Raw genomic sequence first — 24,929 nt, forward strand, 5'->3', positions numbered from 1 at the left:
TATTGGGTACAGAACTGTAATTCTTTAATTCATACACAAAATTGTAGTTGTCACATTCCATTATTTTATGGATAACTTTAAATTTTATTAGATCTAAAAATGAATCAGTATATACAATGTTCCCAGCACACCACATACAATATCAGGCAGATCCCACCCCTACACCCAAATTCAAATCATACAAATTTTCAGCGTTTACAATTCCCCAAAAAAGATGTTCCCTTTGTAGTCCTTGTTTAGCTAAAATATCAACCAAACCATTATCTGACATTTGGAACCATGCAAGTCAAAATACTTTCCCCATGTTAAGTTTTTTATTTCCTTTAAGAGTTTGCAAATGCTGCTAATACTCTTGTCCTTGTCCTCTAAGTCAGCTTACTACCCCTACACCCAAATTCAAATCATACAAATTTTCAGCATTTACAATTCCCCAAAAAAATATGATCCCTTTGTAGTCCTTGTTTAGCTAAAATATCAACCAAACCATTATCTGGCCTTTGGAACCATGTGAAGTCAAAATACTTTCCCCATGTTAAGTTTTTTATTTCCTTTAAGAGTTTGCAAATGCTACTAATACTCTTGTCCTTGTCCTCTAAGTCAGCTTACTACCACTCTCGAATAACCTACTGTAATTTAATGTTCTTGCCAATCTCATTATCCCAAACCTTGTATAACTACATTCAGTTTAGCCTTGACAGAGGTTCCAACAGCTATAGGACCACAAACAAAGCCAGAATTGATCCGTACTTCGGAGACAAGTATCAAAGAGAGTAGGGGTGAACCTGAAACCCATACTTTGTCTAAACTTTTACCCTACTATTTTCTTACTCTTTTTTTATCAGTAACAACAATTTCATTAATCAACCAGAAAAAAATGGTACAAAGAAAGGGAGGTAAACTTTCTTAACTCCCCATACCAAGGCTAGAGCCCCCATTAAAAAAAAAAAAAAAAGAAAAAGAAACAAAAAACAGAAGTTACAACTGAGCCCAGAACATAGATTCCTAACCACCCCTTGCTTAGCTAACCCATCAATAAACGAGTTAGCAGATCACTTTACCCAGCTGAGCTTAATTTCCATGTCCTTAACCAACCACCAAAACTTTTTCCTTTCATTGTTGTAAACCCATAACCCAGTCTTGTCTTCTTTCAGCCGTCCTACTACCACCACCAAATCCCCTTTAATTTCAAGTCTTCTAATGTTCATTTCCTTTGCTCTTTGGACACCTTCCACAAGTGCAGAAATCTCAGCTTTGAGAGAATCACCTGTCCCAATTGGGCCTGAGAACAAGGCTGAAACAATCCCATTCTCATCCCTAAACACACCCCCAAAACCTGAGTGCCCAGGGTTCCCTCAGTAGAGAGACTGGGCCAAATGGGCCCTAGCCCATTAGTGTCTTTCTTATTAGTTCTTTCATATTATGTTTTCTTATTGGGCCTTTTCTTTATGGGCCTTCAGTTCTTTTTATGTATTTCTAAGTTTAGTGTTGATGTGGACACCTACTTAAGGGCCTCCTTGTAATTTATGTAACTTAAGTATGTTTTATAAAAGATAAGAGTAGGGCAAAGAGGAGACATTCAAACTCCTCATTTCTTTCTCCTTTCTTCTCCAATCTTCCTCCTCCTTCTTGCTGTCTCCTTCTTCTTCTCTGATTTCTTTTATTTTATTCTGAAATATTCTACTGATTTTATTAGTTTTGAATCACATCTTGGTATCAGAGTAGGTCTCTCTTCCCTTTCCTTTTTTTCTTTTTTTCCCATACATTTTTTTTCTAATCGAAAGGTGTATGGAGAGAGAAATTGCTGATTATTCAGAGATCTTGTTTGCCTAGCTGGTAGAGGGTTTCGGGAGTCAGAATCTGGTCGAAGATTGCCAAGAAAGTGGGACTACAATTTTTTTTTCCAAAACCCTAGCTGACTAGAGAATTTCTAGTTACGGGTTGAAGAGGCTGTTTGGGTGTGGCGCTCAAGGCTTGGAGGGTTCCTTTTTATCTCCAAAAGTGGGTGGCTGCAGTTGGAAGTCGTTTGGATAGCTCTGGTTTGAGTAGCACCTCTTCTCTCTTTCTCCCTGGAGGCCAAGTACAGTGAACCCTAGTTTTGGGGCTTTTGAGTGCTTGACTAACCATAGTTAGGTCTATAAAGGTTAAAAACATTGTTTTTTTTATTTTTGTTTGATTGATGGAGCAATCTGAAAGTGAGGTGAAGCAGATCCTTGTGTCGGGGGTTGGTTCCGTAGATTCCTATTTCACAGGAGTGACTACAATTAAACTTGATGGAACAAATTACCTTGTGTGGGCACAATCCATTAAGCTCCATGTCTGTAGTAGAGGTAAACTAGGGTTTCTAATGGGTAGTAAGGCGATGTCAGATGACTCTGACCCTACATATGAGAAATGGATGCAGGATAACTACACAGTTATTGGGTGGTTGGTAAATTCTATGCAGCCCCATATAAGTCAACACTATCTGTGGATGACTCAGCCAAGGAGATTTGGGATAGTGTGACAGAGACATGTTCTCAAAAATTAAATGTTGCAAGGGCCTACAAACTAAAGAGTGATGTGAAGAATTTAAGACAGGGGAAGAAGAGTGTGGCTGTCTATTATTCGATGTTGAAGTCACTATGGCAGGAGTTGGATGTTATGGAATCATTTGCATGGGAAAGCACCAAAGATGCCGAAATTTTCAGGAAATTTGTGGAAAGAAACAGGGTGTTTGAATTCCTTACAGGACTCAATCCTGAATTTGATATTACAAGGCAGAATATCTTATCCAAGGATGATGTGTCACTTACACAGGCATACTCTATGGTGAGAAGTGAAGAGTGCAGGCGACAGGTACAGCTACAGACCCCACCTCCTCCAGAACATTTTGCACATGCTAGAATAAAACCAAAGGGGTTGAATGAGAAAAAGGAAGTGATATGTGAATACTACAATACTACAAGAAGCTGAAACATACTAAGGATTCTTGTTGGAAGCTTCATCCAGATCTTCTTCCTGAAGGTTCCGAAACAACAACAGCTCTAAGAAGGGTGGTCAGTCTGGAAAACCCAAGAATGCAAATGTTGCCACAGTGTCTGAATGTGAAGAAAAATCTGTTGTGGAACAGCTGGCAGCAGTGAAGGCAGAATTTGAGAGATGGGAAATTGTAAATCACTTGGAGTATACTCTTGCATCTTCCTCCTTAGGCACCCCCTCTACATCTACTTTTGCTCATTCAGGTATTCGTGCTGCAAATCATGCTACAATCTCAGGTAATCATAGAATTCCTTGGATTATAGATTCTAGTGCATCAGACCATATGACTAGCCTACCCAACCTCTTTTGCTCATTCCATCTCCTCTCGGGTAGAGAGAAGATTTCTCTTGCCGATGGATCTCTTGCTCCCATATCTGGCAAGGGAATATTAAAGCCTCTGATTCACTTGAACTAACCTTTTATCTGTTAGTAGTTTAACCAAATCATTGAACTACAGAATAACTTTCTTTCCTACTTATTGTGTTTTTTAGGACCTGAAGTCTCCGAGGATGATTGGGAGTGGCCATGAAGCAAATGAGATATATTTGCTGGATGTCTCTGATCAAAGTCCTAGATTACCTAGTAGAGTTCCTTTGGAGTCTGTTTTATCAGAGTCGGTTAATAGAGTCATGATATGTCATTTCAGATTTCGTCATTTGTCTTTTTCAGCTTTGAGTCATTTGTTTCCAAAAATGTTTAAGAGAATATCCCTATCGAGTATTCATTGTGAGTCACGTGAGCTTGCTAAACATTGTAGACAATCTTTTTTAGTGAGTAATAAAAGATTTGTTTCTCCTTTCCATATTGTGCACTCTGATGTGTGGGGGCCATATCTTTTACCTGCTATGGGGGGCTACAAATATTTCATTCTTTTCATTGATGATTTCTCTCGTTACACAGATTTACCTTCTGAAATCCCGGGATGAAGTACCAAATATTGTACAAAAGTTTCATGAACTTATTCTTATCCAATTTAACACTCGGATCAAAATATTCCGATCTGATGATGCAAATGAATATTTTGAGAAGAGTCTCTCCTCCTACTTTGGTACATTTGGAGTTATTCATCAGAGTTCCTATTCCTACACTCCTCAACAAAATGGAGTCACGGAAAGGAAAAACAGACATGTGGTTAAGGTTGCGATGAGCCTTCTTTTTGCTACCCATGTTCATGTTAAATTTTGGGGTGATGCTGTTCTTACAGCTACATACTTGATAAACCGAATGCCTTCTCAGGTTCTGGGGTTTAAAACCTCCTTTAGCTTGCTTTTTCCAAATGAAGATTTGTTTTCTCTTCCTCTCTGGGTCTTTGGGTGCACTTGCTATGTCCATGTACACAATCATCAAAGACATAAGTTTGAGCCTAAAGCACACAAGTGTGTCTTTTTGGGATATGCCTCCACACAGAAGGGGTACTGCTGTTTTGATCCAGTTTGTGACACTCTCTTTGTTTCTAGAGATGTCACATTTGCAGAGTCAGTCCCTTTCTTTGGTACTTCTCTTGAGGGGGAGCATTCAGACAAGTTGTTTGCATTGTCACCATATATTCCTCTTCCAATTCCCATTGAATCTTCCATAGAGTCTACTCCAGTTGAGTCATCTATCCCTGCTCCCCCTCCTCCTCCTACTCATCACCCTTCTTTTCTTTCCCATCCTATTATCCAGAGGTGGTACCAGAGACAAAGACTCAAAGACATGCAAGTTGTTTCCACACCTTCAAATGTGCCTCTTGCTCCTCCCATCACTACTGAGATAATAGGTCAGCCCTCTTCTACCACTTCGGATACCTTCAGTAGAAATCACTGATTGCAGATTTAGTCGAATTTCTTGGTAAGGGAAAGAGGAGGAAGATAAAGACTTCAGCAGCTGAGAAGAAAAGAGAAGGAGAAAAGAGTAGGAAGTCAACCAGGACTCTTAGATTAACCCTAGCCACCAACCCCTCATTATATTTATACTTAACTTAAAATATGAGATATTACAAGGATGCCCTTAGTAGGGTTGAACAGTCACAACTTAAAAACATAAACTAATGGGCCTAAATCCCAACAACTTCCTAACTAAATAACTTAAAATAAGAATAAAAACAACTAGGCCCAACTCAACACTTCCCCTCAAGTTGAGAGTAAATGTCGCACATTCCCAACTTGCATAGATCATGCTCTAGCTTGTTCTTTGCAACACCTTTTGTGAGAACATCAACGAGCTGCAGATCAGAAGTAATGTATAGAAGACAAACTTCTCTAGAAGTCACTCTTTCTCTGATAAAATGTCTATCCACTTCAATGTGCTTAGTTCGGTCATGCCGGACTGGGTTATGGGCAATGTTAATTGCTGCTTGGTTATCACAGTATAACGTCATAGGTTATTCTGCCTGTATGCCAATTTCTTCTAATAGGGAACGGATCCAGAGAAGTTCTGAAACTCCATGTGCCATGGCCCTGTATTCAGCTTCAGCACTTGATCTTGCCACCATTGTTTGTTTTTTACTCTTTCACGAGACAAGGTTACCCCCAACAAGGGTGCACACTCCTGAAGTTGATCTCCTGTCATCAAGGCATCCTGTCCAATCTGCATCGGTATAAGCCTCTAGTTTCAATTGTCCATGATCAATAAACAATATTCCTTTGCCTGGGTGTCCCTTCAGATAAGCAAGAACTACCTCTCAATGCTGGAATCGTGGATCATGCATGTATTGACTTACCACACTTACTGCATAGGAAATGTCTGGTCTTGTCAAACACAAGTATAGCAGCCGACCCATAAGTCTCTGATATCTCCCGATGTCCTTTACTGGTTCACCTTCTGATGCATTGATTCTATGGTTCTGATCAATAGTGATATTGATTGCCTTCGTTCCAAGCTTCCCTGTCTCTTAAAGAAGATCCAAGACATACTTCCTTTGAGAGATAAAAATTCCATGTTTTGATCTTGCAACTTCAATGCCTAAGAAGTATCTCAATTCTCCAAGATCCTTAATTGCAAATTCTTTATGTAGATTCCTTTTCAGACAATCAATCTCACTTAGGTCATTCCCCGTGACAACAATATCATCCACATAAACAATTAAGACTGGCACCAAAGATCCCCTTCGCTTCACAAACAAGGTATGATCGGATTGAGTCTGAGTGTAGCCAAAAGCAATCAAGGCCTTTCTGAATCTATCAAACCATGCTCTGGGAGATTGATTCAAGCCATAAAGTGACTTCTTAAGCCTGCATACCTTTCCCTTTTCAGTATCACTATAAAAGCCAGTAGGAAGATCCATACGCACTTCCTCTCGCAGATCCCCATTTAGGAAAGCGTTCTTCACATCAAGTTGAAACAAGGGCCAAGAGTATGAGGCAGCAAGATAAAGAATGTAATGGTCCCAATCCCGAAAAGGTCTCCAACACCTCCTCTCACTGGTCTCATTTCACTCCCGAGCTTATTTTCAACTTCGTGACCCTCCGTGCTTCTCAAAAAATGTAAAGAAAATAACTGAAATATGCAAGAAGATCAAGCGAAACACTTCTGGAACCAACAACACCTTTCTGGTGTCCTAGATTGTCTTCCCACAAAAGATTCCTTTTTTGTGGGATGGAAGAAGAGAGAGAAGAGGCAACCGCTTTTTCTAGAAGCCTCCAAATCAGGCAAGACTTGAACCGCCCCTTACAGAAAACGCCAAGGAACCCTAAAAAATTAGGGCACCACTTCCTAGGTCAAAATTGAAGAGTCCAACAGAAACAGGACTCTTCCCCTTTCTCCAATTTTTCCTGATTTTGAGGAGAAACTGTAGACCAGCTATAGAACACACAGATCCACCAAAAAATCCAAAAACTGGGCTTACCTGAGATCTTCAATCAGCCTCTTAAATCACCATGCAATCAGCCGATCTAGGGTTGCATGAGAAAACAACTCAAGGAACCTTCGGCCTACTTTAATACCAAGTAGAAATCACTGATTGCAGATTTAGTCGAATTTCTTGTGAAGGGAAAGAGGAGGAAGATAAAGATTTCAGCAGTAGAGAAGAAAAGAGAAGGAGAAAGGAGTAGAAAGTCAACCAAGATTCTTAGATTAACCCTAGCCGCCAACCCCTCATTATATTTATACTTAACTTAAAAGATGAGATATTACAAGGATTCCCTTAGTAGGGCGGCTACTAATGTAACTGAACATTCACAACTTAAAAACATAAACTAATGGGCCTAAAGCCCAACAACTTCGTAACTAAATAACTTAAAACAAGAATAAAAACAACTAGGCCCAACTCAACACCTTCCCTGAACTTAATCTCCCTATTGCCCTTCGCAAAGGCAAACGGAAATGCACAACTCATTGTATTTCCAAACACCTGTCCTACAACCTCCTTTCCTCTTCCTATTATTCCCTCCTTGCCTCTATTTCCACACATGTAACACCCCACTCTATCCCAGATGCCTTATCCAAACTAGAATGGAGAGATGCTATGATGACTGAACTAGATGCTTTAAATAAGAATAATACTTGGAAAGTTGTGGATTAGCCTGAGGGAAAGAACTGGTTGGCTGTAAGTGGGTGTTCACTATTAAGTATCATTCTGATGGTACTGTTGATAGATATAAGGCCCATTTGGTTGCTAAAGGATATACTCGGATGTATGGTATTGACTACTTAGAAACTTTTTCCCTAGTAGCCAAGATGACTTCAGTTCGGGTTTTGCTATCTTTAGCTACTGCTTTTTACTGGCCTCTTCATCAGTTTGACGTAAAGAATGCCTTTTTGAATGGGGATCTAAATGAAGAAGTCTATATGTCTTTACCTCCAGGGGTGTATGGGAAGGAGATGCAAGGAAAGGTCTGTAAACTGAAGAAGTCTCTTTATGGCCTTAAGCAATCTCCTAGAGCCTGGTTTGACAGATTTCGGGCTGCTCTTGTTGCTTTTGAATACACACTGACTCAATCGGATCATACTTTGTTTGTTAAGAGGAGAGATTCCTTAGTGACCCTCCTGATTATCTATGTTGATGATATTGTGGTTACAGGAAATGATACTCAGGAAGTTGTTCATCTCAAGAGTTTTCTTAACATTGAGTTTGAAATTAAAGACTTGGGAAAACTCAGATATTTCTTGGGAATTGAAGTTTCCAAATCTAAAGATGGTATCTTCATTTCTCAATGGAGGTATGTTCTTAATCTCCTTGCAGAGACTGGGAAACTGGGGGCTCAACCTACTTCTACTCTTATTTATCTAATCATAAGTTGTCAGCGACTGAAGGTGAACTATTGCCTGATAAGGGGGTGTTCCAGAGACTGGTTGGGAAGTTACTTTAATTTTGCATGACTCGGCTAGATATCTCCTATGCAGTTAGTGTAATTAGCCAGTTTATGCAATCTCCCAGAGATACACATTTGGCAGCTGCTGAGAGAGTTTTGTGCTATCTAAAAGGGACTCTAGGGAAAGGTATCTTGTTTGCTAAGCATGGACACATGAAGCTGGAAACATACACTGATGCTGATTGGGCCGGATGTATTGATGATAGGAGGTCTATGTTCGACATGACAGAACTAAACACATTGAGGTTGAAGGCATTTTATACGAGAGAGAGTTGCCTCAAGAGAAGTCTATCTACCATTTGTTGCTTCTGAAGAACAGTTGAGTGATGTTTTGACAAAAGGTGTTCCTAAAGGAAAGCCGGTTCATTATATAAGCAAGCTGGGCATGATGGATATCTACGCTCAGCTTGAGGGGGAGTGTAGAGAGACTTGGCCGAATGGGCCTTAGCCCATTAGTGTCTATATTATTAGTTCTTTCATGTTATGTTTTCTTATTGGGCCTTTAGTTCTTTTTATGTTTTTCTAAGTTTAGTGCTGATGTGGATGCCTACTTAAGGGCCTCCTTGTAATTTATGTAACTTAAGTATGTTTTATAAAAGATAAGAGCAGGGGAAAGAGGAGAAATTCGAACTCCTCCTTTCTTTCTCCTTTCTTTCTCCTTTCTTTCTCCTTTCTTCTCCAATCTTCCTCCTTGCTGTCTCCGTCTTCTTCTCTGATTTCTTTTACTTTATTCTGAAATATTCTACTGATTTTATTAGTTTCGAATCACATCCCCCTCTACTACTACCATCAAATTTCAGTTTTATAAAACCAGAAGGAGGACGAATCCAAGACAAACTCAGGCCTGTTTTGACCTGGGTACACTTAGCAACCTCTCCCCACTTTCTCAACAGATCATCCATTTCAAAGTCTGTGAACGACTCTAAAGATTTCAGCCACTGTACCACCCTTATATGAATCAAATCTATCAGGTTTTCAGCCCTTCTCTCTTTTTCAGAGAAAATCCTTGAATTCCTTTCTTCCCACAATGACCAGCATACAGCAGCCCTTAGGCATCTCCACATAGTCCTACCCCTTTTCAGCTGCCACCTGAAAAAGGAAGAAGAAAATAGGCTCTGCAAGTTCAGAGGAGGGGTCCAGCTGCGCCCAAAAAGGGAAAATGCCCATTCCCAAATAGTTCTTGCAAACTGGCATGGAACCAATAGGTGAAAACCAGTCTCCCCATCAACTTTACAAAGAACACAACAGTGAGGGGATAAGCATGTCTTCCTCTTCACTATAGTTATTCTTCCTTGCACACTTATATTAATTTCTGCTAAGATTCTTCCAACTAAAAGTTACCTATTTGGTCTGATTTCGATATGAGTTATATAATTACCCACCCAGTAAGCACAAGGACATTTTATACATGAATCTAGTTAAATCCAATTTACAGATAGCCAAAAAGTCTCAGATGAAGTTTTCCACTTTTGACATTCTTCTATTTTTTATCTTTTATTTATTTGGTGTGGAGGAGGTATGAACTTTGTCATTCTAGGATTAGATTGACATGTACTGATTTTAGATATAAAATTCTTTAGAAATTCATATGAAAATTTAAATGGATCAAAAAAGTTAATTTCTACAAAATGTTTATAATCACAATAGATATCCACAGTCTTGGGAGGGGTGTACTAGAAACAGACCTAAATATTCCTATTTTTTTCAGAAAGTTGTCTCTCTCATACATGAACTCATTTTCTCACACTTATTAGCCTGAGATTTTTCCACTGCACTAAGCAGAGGCCCCTTATAATGTAGAAGAAATATACATATAAAGAACAGAATAGATTACTTCCTCCAAAGCATTATTAAGTGACAGAGAACATAATATCACCTAACTCACCAAGAGAGATCGTTCATGTACTTCATCAACTATAACATGTGTGACACCAGTCAAGTTTTTGTCACCCTGCAAAATTGAAACCTCTCAAGAAAGAGACAAATATAATGTACACATAAAATAAACTACATTACCTTTCTTTTTTTTTTGGGGGGGTGGGGGAGGAAGAAGGGGCTAAGAGGAATAACTCATTAAATCTTAGATATAATGAAAAATCAACTTCTAAAAAAAATATTTCTAATTGAAAATGAGGAACTTTAACAAAACTCAGAAATGGGATCAAAAAGATAATACATAAGCAGAAAAAAACAGAACCACTACTACATATATCATCCCAAAGCAAAAGGAAAAATGAAAACAATAGTTACATTACAATAAATGCATAACTAAGTTTAAACCCATACTAACCCACCTACCTTGGTATTAGCATTTTGCATCCCACATAAATGAGAAAAAAATTGAAGCATTGACATCTTCTGCTACTATACTATGATTCATCCCTGACATCAATATCAGAAGCAGATTGAAATCCTACGCTATATCTTAAAAGCATCTGCTAATGAACTGCTAAGATGAGAGGATACTCAACCCAAAGTATAACCTGAGCCATAGTAATCTTTTGAAAGCTAAGATGAAGTAAGGACTAGGGATACGAGTCTCCATTTCCTAAAATTCTAGACATTTATGCTGGTATCCAATATAATATGCTTATATAGTGCACAAGGTTTAACGTGTTGGTGTCAGTGGAAATGCCGGTCAACCAAATATAGGAAACATGTTGGAAATGTCATAAATATCGTGCGGAAATATTGTAAGAATTATATACATGGTGGAAGCACTGTAAAATATTAAAAAATATAGAATAATATTGTTTTGAAATGATAAGAGAAGCATAGGCACACCTTTTAAATTATCATCTTGTTCCAAATTATTAAACAATGCTAAGAAACTAGGGTTATAGACAAAAAAAAAATACATTCTAAAATTGTCTTGAAAACCTTATGATTCAAAACTACATTATAGAATGAGTTAAATCAAAATTTAAATTCATAGAAAATTTAAATGGTTAATAGATCAACCAAATAATCTATTACACAAACAAACTAATATTTAACTTCAAGTTTGAAATGAATATTGAGCTGGCTCAAAATGGTAATCATTTAAATTAGGCGGGCAATAATATTTCTACTACACATATCTACAATATTATCACCAACTTACGTTATAATCTTTTTTTTTTAAGGATAACAGTGAAAATTTTATTAAAATAAAAAAGCCGTACATCTCAACAAATGGTTGTCAAGTTGACAAACCACATACAGATCTGATCAAACTGAAAAAAAATCAAATCTATATGGATTCAGCTCCAATGTGCCCCAGAAATTCTCAATCAAATCAGATTCAAATTCCTCACTAACTCTCTCCTCCTCCCTTCCCTCAAACCCCTCAACTTCCAGCTAAGTATCCTCATCTTCTCCCCCTCCCCCTCACTTTCCCCGACCCCCAAAAGTCACCCAGTGTCATCCAGACCCTCAGTGTCATCCAGACACTCCTTTTCTTCCCCTTCATTGTCCCACCCCTTGTTTTTTTCTAGAATTTCTTCCCTTCTCTTCTCTTCTCTTTTCTTTTTCCCAAACTTTTCAAAAGCTATTTTCGCAAAGCCTTCCCTTCCCCAAGAAACTAAACCATGGGATTTTCCTATCTCTACCTCCCTCTCCACTAGTTTGTTAATGTTCACCTCTCCATTCTGTACTACTTCCGTGGCTTCTGTTGCTTCTTGGTTCTTCTGGTTCTGGTCTGAGCTCTCTCTCTCTCTCTCTCAGTTTCTGCACCCAGCTTTTGGAGCTGCTTCTTCTGGACTCTGGGGACTGCCAGAGTGCCTTCTTTTTCTGTTGTATACCCTGTTCCAACCGACCTTTCTTCTTCCTCCTTCCTCTGCCCTTTCTTCTTCATTTCTACCTTATGGTAAGTGCCGTCCATTCCTTCCACTATCAGTCTTAGATCATACCATTCCCCTGCAAAGATTAAGGCAATCCTCTTTGGGACATCTGCTGCTACATTTTCTACTTCTACCAAAACTCTCACCATATCCATTTTGTCCCAAGTTCTAATCCTATCGTCCAGCCTTACGAGTCTACCACAGGCAGCAGCGATCTCCTCAAATGTGCTGTTACACCACACATGAATAGGGATTCCCACAACATCTATCCACACCGCACATTTCCGTCTGTCTTCAACCAGTTCTCCGACCGCCGGCGACCACCAATCTAGCCTAAAATCGAATGCTCTCTCTTTTTCTTTCTCTTCCTCCAGCACCTGTTCTGCGAACTTTCTGCTATGAAACATTAGTAGCAAGAGCTCTTCCTGCAACTTCCTCACTCCCATGACCTTATCTCTTCCCTATTCTACCATCGCCCAACTCTCAAACTCCGTTATTTCGACATCTCTCCCGACTATTCGACCTATCAAGCTTGCTCGGAAGATGTTCATTCTATCCTCCAATTTCCTTGCCTTTCTCACCTCCACTGCAACTTCCATATTGCAGAGATACTTCCTACGTGATCACTTCCACTAAAACGCATTTTTGGTGTACATGATCACTGTTCTTTATCTCTTATACTTTGCATAGTGCCGGTACATGTCGATTCCAGTAAAATTTCATGCCACTAGTCGCTAAGCATGGAAATTGAAATATGTTGTGGAAATATTGGGAAATTTAGGGACATTTTAAACCATGATCATGCATTTATATATATATATATATATATATATATATAGCTTTTGAAGATAAAAGTCATCTCTGAAGACATATATCTTGCCAACTTTAGTTAATTCTAGTATGTGCAAAATTTTTATAGTAAAATTCGTTGAAGCATACTATTTTACATATTCAGAAGAGTTAATAATATAGAGTATGTGCAGAAGTATCCATGCAGTATCCAGTATTATATCCAACAAGTATCGCATCTGACATCAGTACAAAGGCAAGTACAGGTATCTAGGTATCATTGTTTAGAAGCTCCTCCAGTGATAACAGGCCAACAAAACCCACCCAACATATTGGGCCTCGTTCGGATCTCGATAAGTCATTTACTTGGGCAAATGCACTTATCCAGGCAAGTGATTCCTGGGAAACACTTACCTGGATAAGTGCACTTACCAGTGTTCTTTTATTCCCCAGGTAAAGTTGTGCAATGACAGTTTTATCCAAAAAAGTGACATTATTGAAGGGACAATATTGTCCCATCACGTATAAACAATCTTCTGACAGAAGGGTAAGTGATTTACCTAAATCTTAGGAGGATATTACTTGCCTAGGTAAATGAGCCACTAGGGAATCGTTCTTTTCCATGGGACCCACTAATAATGAAATACGAACACGGAATTATTTCTTTTCCATGGGACCCACCCCCACTTCCCAGAAAATGAACGACGCCTCGGCTACATGTTTCACCCATCATATCCAGCTCCTCCCCTCAATGACTGATCATGCTAAATAGACCTCCCATTCAACAACCACTTTCAAACAATGAGATACATCCTTAAGGTTGTGCTCCATACCAGGACCCAAGCAACATCAACCTTCTAACTGAATATCTACAGACAGCATAAATGAAACCTTTCCAACCAACTTTCTCTTAGAATATGCTTACAAGTTTTTTTTAAAAAAGATACATGACAATGCAATGGAGAATGAATGCATGCAGTTTGTTTATACTTCTCAATCCAATGATATAATAACAAACAGAGAGCACATAAATTAAACAGAACCAAAACCAATTCTAGTATCCAATAATAAACCATATTCAAATTAGTTATTAAAAGATCTACCAAAAAAATTAGTTATTCAAAGTAAAATCACCAGCACAAAAACAGTAAAAGGTTACTACATTGAAGGGGAAATAATAACTGAAAAGTGTGACTACTTGTAATGGAGAATTAAAGAAGCATATGAAAGTAATATATTATAACTATATGAAAACCGTTCAATATATGGCAAGCTTACCGCCAGTTTCCTAAGCAGAATGCCTGTTGTGCAAAAAAGAAGCTTGGTTCTTTCATTCCTAATAACAGAGTATCACAGGAAAAATATGAAATTTTTAGACATACAAATGTTTAATTATTAAAGCACAAAGTAAATAATAGCATGCATCTTGATGTATCATAATATTTACCACATTGTAGAATGTAGACAATAAACACACGGCCAATAAGAAAAAAGCATCCACTTACAATCTCTTGTGCAATACCATGAGCCAATTAAAAGATTAATAAGAGGGGAGAAAAAAGTCAATATTTGGATAGAAAATGAGGAAAAAGTTAATATTCACATAAGAGGCACATGGACTGAGCGATGCCAATGAGAGCAGACCAGAATAGCAGTTGAGGGGAACGGATGGGACAACGGAAGTTGATGTTGAGAAGAGGGGAGCTGATGTTGAGAACAGGACCAAATCTCTCGATGGGTAGAGGAGTTAGGGGAGCACACAGGGGTGGTAATCATTGGGGGGCAGAATCTTGGTATAACAAGTCTAAGAATACAATGGGTGGGGAAATTAGCTAATGCTACGGTGGACTGTCTAGCCAAGCAAGGGGCAGCTAGGGAACTTTCGTATTGGGCACAACTGTAACTTATTATTTTCGTTTTCTTCTTTAGTGGAGAGAACTTCAGTTCAGCAATGCTAATATTTCTAAATTAATAAAAGGTTTTAATTATTTATCAAAAAAATCTTAGTATAACAAGCCAGGGACTGAATCAGGGGTGTGATAGAACTTCAGTTCAGCAATGCGGTCACTGCAGGAGCATGGCCAGGGTTTGGAGAAACATTAGTCCAAAAGGAGGGGGATAAGTGGTTCCTTGAAACGGAAGAGAGAGGGATGGAGGCAAGGAAGGAGTTTCTCAAGGGATGTTTGGTGGGGAGGTTTAAAAGTCTGGTAGTTTAAAGGAAGTTGAATACTGGGCATGCCATGCTTGGGCAAGAAATGACACATTTAAATAGCTATAATCAGTTATATTATTTAAGATCAGTTCAAAAACAAAACAAAGAAACAGTCACCTAGCAGTGTCAAGGCGAACTTGAAAACCAACCAAGCTACCATTTGAACCTGGTGATGGTTCACATCGCTCATCAGCTACTCTTTCCGCAACAGATATCGCCTACACAAAAACTCAGCAGGAAATCAACCTTTAGCTCAGATGCAGAAGGAAAAGCTCCCATTGTATATCAAGAACTCATGTACTAATAACAAATTAAATTTAATAAAAAAACACCACATGATTAACCAAGATAATGTTATTACTATACCCCAACAAGTCATGATACGCACTCAAGTGTGCAAACTCAAGTGGGTTTCAAGTTTGCACTCAGGAAGTTTCAGAAGGCAACTTTCTTCCTTATTTGTAATCATTAAGTATAAAGTGCATAATGGGGTGTAGTTTGGTAGAGTTAAGTGTCATTATTATCAATCTCATAAGGGAAGATATTGTAATTTTCAAATTTCAATGTTATTTATTTCCAAAAAGAGATGCTGTAAATTGGGATAATGATTGTGGGTTAGCGGGCAACGGCTAGGAAAGGTTTTTATTTTTTGTCTTTGGTGATTTCTTATCAACAATCAACAAAACATAATGCTCTATAATCTCGATATGTTTACTGGAACAACAAGGCTTAAGATAGATGAGCACTATCAATAGAGTTTTCAACCAGCAATTTACATGGTGTGCCTCTGTTATAACATAACTAGTTGCATCATTGCCAAGCACAATGATGACCAATTCGATGGTGAAAACTGAAAAGAAGATTTGATACGAATTTGAGATTTACAGTGAACAAAATACTGTTTCCCTCTAAAGATCAGTCACAGTAAATGTCAAACGTCATTTTCTTGCTAAATTGTTGAACATCTAAAGATAAAGATTTTTTATAAAAAAAACTAAATAACATGCCATGGATTTTTAATGTCACAAAACATACCAATAACAAACTAGGTGATACAGAAAGTGAAGCTTGAACTAAGACAAGAATATTCAACTTTCAAAGATTAATTTGTATCTCATACCGCTATTCTCCTCGGTTGAGTGCAAATAATGTTACAATATCCACCAAGTCCTGCTTCAATCATGTCATCCAATATAAATTGTGGAACCTACAGAATCATTACTTCAGAATACAATTGCTCTAAATAGAGGGATTAAAAGAACCGGCATCACCTATAACTAGGAAGAATCAATCTTGTAATTAGCAGTTTCAAAACTTTAAGGGAATACAAACACCATGAGTAATTGAAAGGCTCAAATCGTAACAATAGCATGAGAAACAATTATTGACCTGAGTTGTCTTTCCACAACCAGTTTCCCCACAAACAACAAGAACATCATTTTCCTCCAGCAATTGCAATATGTTACCCTTCAATTCAGCAATAGGAAGAGAAGCTCTAAACCCTAACATTTCCTGAAAAGCAAAACATCAATATGTCAAAGCAAAACAAGACTCAAAAGAAAAGTCACGTCTTAAAACACAAGTTAAATGCAAGATCAAGACAAGACAACTGCCAAGAGAACACACCATCATTATAAAATTACTGGAAGATCTGCATTTCATGGAATTAAAGTAATGTCTTAGTTTCTTTGTGTGTGTATGTGTGTGTGTTTGCTCAGAGGGGTGGAAAACCAAAGAAGCGATAATTCATACAAAATATAATTATTGCTTGGTCTCATCTAAAGTCTAACTTTCACCTCAAGACCAATTCTGGATACCAATCTCTTGTTCTATGTTCTCTAAGGTCCACCTTTCACCCCTTGTAATGGAATTGATAGGTCCTAGAAATTATTGGGGTGACTTTTTTTTCTGAAGAATAAGATAAAAATTCATTAGAAAAGAAAATAGAATACAATAGGAAGGTGATAAGACATCACCCGAAGAGGAAACAAACCCAAAGAGCCCAACAATGATCTCAAAGGTCCCATGCTAAAGCCCATAAAGCCAAATGGCAAAAACCTAAAGCTTTTCTCAAAACAATCTCAAGCACAAGCCAAGAAAACAAATCGAGAGATCCCCATAAGAGCAAAAGCATCCAAACCCACCCCTAAACAGAACCTTAAACCCTCCTTGCTCCACGACCAAAGCCTCAATCTTTCACCACAATCTCATCCTCCTGGCTTGAAACATCTTCGTCCCAACGCTTGTTGCCATCCCGATTAGGTTTTTTGTTCGTCTTCTCTCCCCTTTTCCTTCTTTCAAACACCTCAAAGACCCTTCTAGTAAACTCCTCACCACCCCAAAAAAATAAACCCAGGCTCTTTCCAACTGTGACCTCTCTACTCACCAGGTTATGAAGAGTCCCATGCCTTGTCTTGTTGTCAACACCACCGTTGTTTTGCATTGTCTCACTCTTACCAAAATCAGAGTCATCAACACACACTTTGTCCTTTTGTTGCCCCTTTCCTAAATGAGAGGACACAGGCTGGCATTGCATCGTTGTCTCCCTGTTATCAGTGCCAAATGACCTACTGCCTCTTAATTTTTCCTCTTATAAACCCATTTGTAGTTTTTCGTGGGTCCTGCCCCTGCTAGACCAAGTTTTAGCCTGGAGAATATCTCGTCAAATGCACTGCATTATGATTTATCGAACTACGAGGTTTCTTGTTGATCACCTCAGTAATCTGGTTCTTTTCCTATTCATCAAGCTTGCTCCTACGACCCAGATCAACATCCAATCTTCCTACCATTACCTCCTCGGATTTAAAACCATCCTCATTGCAGCTCCCCTCCAGACTCCCCACGCCCTCTCCATCACCTACTTCCCCTTTCCCCTTATTCTCACAATCTCTCTCATGTGCATCATGTTAGACAGTATATGATCTAAGCTCCAATTGGACTGATGTACATGAACATTTATTTGTAAATGAATAAAGTACATTATTGTTTCATGTTGATGTTGGTATGTTTTCTGTGAATTACCTCTTAAACTGGACACTTATGAGAATCGTCTAGCTAGTTATCGTCTTCTACCTTAGAACATTTTGTCCATAAAGACGTTTCTGCTTCCAGCAAAACCCAGACCTTCGACCAGTGACCATCTACCAGCAGACTGATGCATCTAGGAACGTCTTCAGGCTTCAATCCTGCAATTCTGAGTCTCACAGCGTGCAGATCTTGAAAATTATAAGTAATCAACTCTCTGCCCAGAATCTGTATCAATCTTTCAATGGTTTCCGCTTTCCAAAGATTAAAGGGGAGACCCACGAGCTTAATCTCAAGATTTTCTACAGAGGTGGGTATCTGATTATAGGATATATGCCAGACCTCCGCATTTACCAAGCCATCTGAAGAGTCCACCATTTCAGTAGTGGGAATCTCAACATCTTCGTCAAACCCAAATAACACGGCCTTCGAATCATCGAAGGCCTTGATACTCACATGGTCCTTTAATCTAAATTTCTCCACAATCGCCTCCAAAATCCTTCACCAATCAGTAACTCTTTTGTCTGGTGATAAAATCACATTTTTCTCCCAAGCTCCTTTCTGCATTTCCAATAACATTCTCTGATTTCTGATTGTGTTACAAAAGATAGCTTTTGGGATTCCATTTTTTATTTTTCCTCCTTTAGCTGTTTCCTGAAGCTATGCTCATCGGAGACCACTAGAACATTGCAGAGTTTTGGATTTTGTCTTTCTTCCAGTATGAACAGGAACTCCTGTAACAAAACTGCAAACAGGAACCACCCTGTTCTCTTTCTTCCTTCCGGTTACACACAGCAGCTGTCTTCTGTTATCACCAAACGTTTCCACAATCGCCACAAACCAACCCTTCACATTCCTCCTTATTTCTGCTTCAAATTTATTATCAGCTACTCCCATTGAACTTTTCCATCCTTTTTTTTATGGAGAATGCTATTCCATCCATAAAGCCCTTCAACCATCCACTTGCCTCCAAGCCTGGCCTGGGCCAGCCCACAAATTTTAGGTTTTGTGTCTAGGCCCAGAAATTTGTAGGCCAAGCCTAGGCCCAAGTCTTTAAACCCAGCCTGACCCACAATATTATATGTATTTGTGTTGTTTTATATTATAATATGACACATCTAATATATTATATATAATATTTTATATTATATAATGTATAGTATATATTTTACACATGTTTTATATTCAAAACATATGTCTATGTTGTATTATAGTATAGTATATATTTCATACACAAATAATTTCTCATGATATAGTTACAATTTGAGCTTTTCTATTTGTGTACTCATGGCGTTTTTGGTGGAGAACAATGTGTTGTGAACAACTTCCCGATGGTGAGAATTTTCTGACCAGCATCAATAGAGGTGTATATTGTGGGTCAAACTTGCTAACACCCCCATTAAACAGAACCACGGAACTGGAGAAAGTGAAAGAGAGACTAAAGAGCAATTTCCCTCATTTGTAACTCCTTGTAGATATGTTTGGGATTTGGGCATAAGGAGAGGTCTAAGGGATAGTGAGGTAACAGTGCCCTTACCTTGATCCAAAGTCTTGAGAGAGTGTATTTGGACCCCTCAAGTAGTAACTGCCAAATCTGGACTCTCTCCCCATCAGGTACCTTCACCTGTACTTCTTTGTACCCCTAACCCCGACTAGTGACAGTCAGGATGCCTATACTGCCTAGGATTGGTGACTTTAGTTGAGAAGTGTTTCTTGGTAGGGTTAATACATGTGATTTGCTCCGAAGAAAAGACCTAACTGGTGCTTATCTCCTCACTAGTGTCTTCTCTGTAAGACTAATGTTGGCAAATGAGAAGGGGCAGAATTTTATGGAGGAGAATGAGAGCTGTAGTGTGCTGGACAAATGGGAAGAAAGAAATCAATGATTTTTTCTTGATAAGGAAAGAGCTAGGGATACCCTGATGAAGTGATTACAACCAGGCTGATCCATTGGATGAAAACTTTGAAAATCTTTCAAGGAGTATCTACTGCTGATCTGATGAAAAAGCAGAGAGAAGCGGCTGTCTCTGCTCCCTTGAAAGCTGTTATAAGACCGTCCTGGACCCCTCCAACCAATGGTTTTATCAAGCTGAATTTTGATGGTAGTAGTGAAGGTAATCCTGGACCATCAGCAATTGGAGGTGCTTTCAGAGATAAGGATGGCATAATTAGAGCTCTTTTGTCCAGCCCTATTGGAGATGGTGACTCTTTGAGAGCTGAAACCCTTGCTGTGATGGAAGGAATTAAGAAAGCTAAGGAGTTAAATATTTCTAAGCTAATAACTGAAGGAGATTCAAAGCTTGTTATTGGCTGGCTTCAAAAGGAAGAGGAGATGGGATGGTGGGACTACATTAATGAAAAAAGGAAGTTCGGGTTTCTTACTCAAGGAGTGGAAATTCAGCAGCATTGGATTAAAAGAGATGCTAAATGTCTGGCAGATGCTTAGGCTAAGCAAGGGGTGGGAAAAAGCAATATTTCTGGGCTATTTTCTATTTTTTTTCTTCCTTTTTGGGGGGGAGCTAAGAGAGTTAATCTCCCCTCTCATCTTTGTAATGCTTCTTTTATTTTAATGAAATTCATTCTGTTATTGATAAAAAAAGACTATTCCAGATGTAAAACAGTACCAGATATTATTGTATTTTTCCATGATGAGGCCAGGCATTGCTTATGCTGTTGGAGTTCTTAGTCAGCATATGCACTCTCCCAAAGCAACCCATCTTGTTATTACAGAAGGGTACTTACATACTTAAAAAAGCACCCTAGCAGAGGCATTTTGTTTAACAAGAATGGTCACATCAAATTTGAAGTGTATACTGATGCAAATTGAGCAAAATCTGTGGATAATAGGAGGTTCACCATTGGCTATTGCACTCTTGTGGGAGATTGTGCAAAAGTAGAGTGTCAAACTATGGCCTATGGTGTAGCAGAGATTTTGTGGATTAAGAATCTTCTTGGAGAGATGAGGTCCACTATTGATGGCCCGATGTCACTGTACTATAATAATAAGGCTGCTGTTAATATATTGGCTAATCCAGTTGTGCATGATGGAACCAAGTAGGAAGTGTTTTCTGCATGATTTGGAATTTGACAAAATTGAAGATTTAATGAGAGATAGGTTAGAGAGAGAGTTTGACAAGGATGAAATTGGGGGTCAATGAAGTAATTAAGGGTGATAAGGTACCTGAGCCAAATGGGTTCGTTGGAACATGATTAAGTCTGATGTGATGGCAATGGTCAGAGAGTTTTGGCAAGAAAAAAATGTTGGAGAAAAGTGCAAATGCAACTTTCATCTCTCTTAAAGTGGGTGGAGCTTGTAAAGTTAATGATTTCATACTAGTAAGTTTGATTTCCAGCCCATACAAAATTATCGCAAAAATGCTTTCAAGAAGGTTGAGATCAGTATTACATGAGATAGTGGGTCCAAGTCAAATTCTATATGGGGTGATGATTACAAGCCGGTGTGTAGGTGCAAGGTTAAAAAGTGGTAGAGAGGGGCTAATTTGCAAGATTGACATTGAGAAGGCAGTTCAGCTTATGGTAAACCTAATTTGTTTAACCAATAAAAACAAAACCACATTTCAATGTTCGTCCAAAGAAAGAAGTTACAAGAAAAAATTTTGAAAAGCATATACCAACCCTGTACTTCTGCACTTTTCCTTTGTTCTCTAGTTCCTGCCTCAAATAGGCACTTTCTACTTCCTTACGATTATTTTTTCCTGTAAGAAACATTAGAAATTCAGGAAAATAGATAATAACATGACAGCAGGAAAATCCACAAACAAGAAAGCAATAAGCACATTAAAAATAAAATATAAGAAAATAAAATCCAGGAAAAAAAAACATTAGAGCTCTTATGCAAATAGAGGACTCTAATGGTTAGATGGACAAAAGGACAAAAGGGACAAAGGTTGAAATGCTGATAAAAGATCCTTAAGAGTATCTCTCTATATTAGTAGCAGGTTGCATAAGAAACACAAAAGGTAATAAAGAGAAAATGTTGAGTAAAGCAAAATAGAGAGAGAGAGAGAACAGGCTCCCACCAAAAGAAAGTGTAGAGAAGATGGGCCGAATGGCCCATAGACTGTCATTTCATGTTATGTTATGTTTCTCTCTCTGTTGTGGGCCTGGGCCTTATTCTGGGCCCATACTCTGTAATATTCTGTTTTTTTGTATTTTCCTGCTCACTCAAGGGCCTCTCTGTAATTTGTCAAAGATTAACTTATTAATAAGATGTTTAGAGTGTTAGAGAGGAGTAATGTTCGAACCTCTTACTCTCTAACACTCATTGCCGCCAGCTCTCTCTTCTCTTCCTCTCTTGTTTGTTCATTTTCTGGTTTGCATCTAATCTCAAACAGTTCCATACATCAAGTGGGTTGTTTTTCAACTTGGTATCAAAGCGGGCCATTGCTTGGCATATCCCTCATGTGGTTCTAGTTCAGCCAACTACATGAGGAGGTTCTAGGGCTGAAAGTTTACAGTCATCCGCCTGGTTCTTGGAGGTCATTGGAGGGTGCCCAAGTTTCTATACACTTGGAGAAGGGTTCGGTGACCAGGAAGAATCAGAGAGCAAGTTGTTTGGCCTAATTTGAAATCAGAGAAAAGGACTTTCGAAGTTATCTCAGAGAACAAGTGTTCGGCCTGGTTTATAGTTCAAACCAGAGACTCTCTTGCTATAAGTCTTTTCTCAGTCCTTTGCTGAGTCATTTTTTGTTGTTTGGGAGGACTATTAAAGCATTCAAAGCCCACATACATTCGGCCCACTGTTGCTGGACTGTTTTTCTGGGTTGTTTTGGAAGTGCTATTCGGCTGATTATTGGACTGCCGAGCTGCTGAAATTGATCTAAAACTAAGTGGCACTAGTCTCATCTTCATCCCAGCCTCTTCTTGGACCTATACTGAACACCTTGAAGTGATTTCTTCTAGTTAACAGTAGGCTGTTAACTACTGCACACTGAGTGTTCGACAAAAGGTCTCTTAAGGACTGTGGCCCTATTTTCTTCTCTTTGGGACAACGGCTGTTGAGAACCTGAAATACCTTGTGATTGGAGGTTTGTTGGGTGTCCTTTAAAGGGTGAAACAGTAAAGAAAAAACTACCACCGAATTGGACTGTCACAGTTATCAAGTCTGAACTGATTCTGTGAGCTAGTTGTTGTTGCCTATTCAGCTCAAACTAAACTCATCAAGACCCCAGTACCTTGAGAAACCTATTAAAATCCTAATTGGAGCCTTTACATGATGGATTTCCCAAGCCTTGAAAACAAGAATGCTGCTGAATATGGACAGATTTTGGGAACCCCAACTGATTCTATGCTGGCTGTAACTACAGTTAAGCTTGATGGGACCAACTACTTGGCTTGGTCACAATCAGTGAAAATCCACATTTGTAGCAAAGGAAAATGGGGTTTTATTTCTGGGAGCAAAAAAGCTCCTCCAGAGGATGATCCATCTTATGAGAGATGGGTACAAGAAAACTACACAGTGATTGGGTGGCTTGTGAACTCAATGCAGCCACAGATTAGTCAGCATTATCTGTGGATGAACTCGGCTAAAGAAATCTAGGATAGTGTTGTAGAAACTTACTCCCAGAAGTTGAATGTTGCCAGAGCTTACAAACTGAGAAGTGATGTGAATAATCTAAGACAGGGGGAGAAGTCACTTGCAGCATACTTCTCAACCCTAAAATCTATATGGCAAGAGATTGATTTGATAGAGGCCGTGACATGGGATACTCCTAAGGATGCTGCAACATATAGGAAATTGGTGGAAAGGAATAGGGTCTTTGAGTTCTTGACAGGGCTGAATTCTGAATATGACATTACAAAGCAAAACATCTTGTCCAAGGAAGATGTTTCATTGTCTCAAGCATATACTTTGGTCAGCAGTGAAGAAAGTAGGAGGCAAGTGCAGGTTCAAGGGGTCAGTATCAATGATCATTTTGCAAACATGGGAATCAAACCCAAAGGGGTTACAGGAGCTCCTAGTGGCACAGGAAAGAAGGAGGTGGTGTGTGAATATTGCAAGAAGCCGAAACACACTAAGGACAAGTGCTGGAAATTGCATCCCAGTCTTGTCCCTATCCGATTCCAGAAGAAGAATGACAGTAGAAAGACAGGAAGTGCACATACAGCCACAAGTACAGATACAGAGTTTGAGTCTGCAAGTGCACAATTGGCAGCCATGAAAGCTGAATATGAGAAGTTTGGAAGGATGATCAGCCAGCTTGAAGGTGTAACTTCATCATCCAACCCTTCTGGAAGTCCAACCACCACTGCATTTGCTCACTCAGGTATAAGGGCTTCTGCTATCCATGCATCTACCTCAAGTAATCCCAAGACCCCTTGGATCATTGACTCAGGTGCTTCTGATCACATGACCAACCTTTCCACTTTGTTTGTGTCATATGATTTGCTTCCTGGTCGTGACAAAATCACCTTAGCTGATGGTTCTCTTGCCCCTATTTCTGCCAAGGGAACTGTCAAGCCTACAGACTCTTTACTCTTATCTTCCACTCTTCATGTACCTAAGTTAAATACCAATTTGTTATCTGTAAGTAGCTTGACCAAGTCATTGAATTGTTGTGTAACATTTTTCCCTTCTCACTGTGTGTTTCAGGACCTGAAGTCTCGGAAGGTGATTGGGAGTGGCCATGAAGCGAATGGAATATACTTGCTCGACACCCCTGGCCAATGCTTTGATCATCCCAAGAATGTTGCTTTTGGTTCTACTTCTTCAGAGTCTGTCAGTCAAATTATGTTGAGTCATTGTCGGTTGGG

The 24,929-nt window shown here is 38.9% G+C and overlaps 1 protein-coding gene across 5 annotated transcripts in view; it reads right to left on the bottom strand.

Annotated features, from left to right (window-relative positions):
- The window catches only part of LOC148852445 (RNA helicase family protein), a 162,873-nt gene that overhangs the window by 109,691 nt on the left and 28,253 nt on the right, over window positions 1–24,929 (bottom strand). For all 5 annotated transcript variants that reach the window (XR_016099758.1, XR_016099759.1, XR_016099757.1 and 2 more), the window contains 6 exons: window positions 21,792–21,871; window positions 16,521–16,643; window positions 16,252–16,338; window positions 15,249–15,349; window positions 14,198–14,255; window positions 10,195–10,260 (listed from right to left, as the gene is read on the bottom strand). Coding sequence is in view for 2 of the 5 variants with exons in the window: in XM_088947301.1 (XP_088803427.1) it covers window positions 10,195–10,260; window positions 14,198–14,255; window positions 15,249–15,349; window positions 16,252–16,338; window positions 16,521–16,643; window positions 21,792–21,871 (515 nt within the window). In the remaining 3 variants the exon portion in view is untranslated. The remainder of the gene's footprint in view (window positions 1–10,194; window positions 10,261–14,197; window positions 14,256–15,248; window positions 15,350–16,251; window positions 16,339–16,520; window positions 16,644–21,791; window positions 21,872–24,929) is intronic.

The sequence above is a fragment of the Nelumbo lutea genome, chromosome 5, assembly GCF_056320005.1.
Source record: "Nelumbo lutea isolate HS-2025 chromosome 5, American lotus-T2T, whole genome shotgun sequence".
Classification (NCBI taxonomy): Eukaryota; Viridiplantae; Streptophyta; class Magnoliopsida; order Proteales; family Nelumbonaceae; genus Nelumbo; species Nelumbo lutea.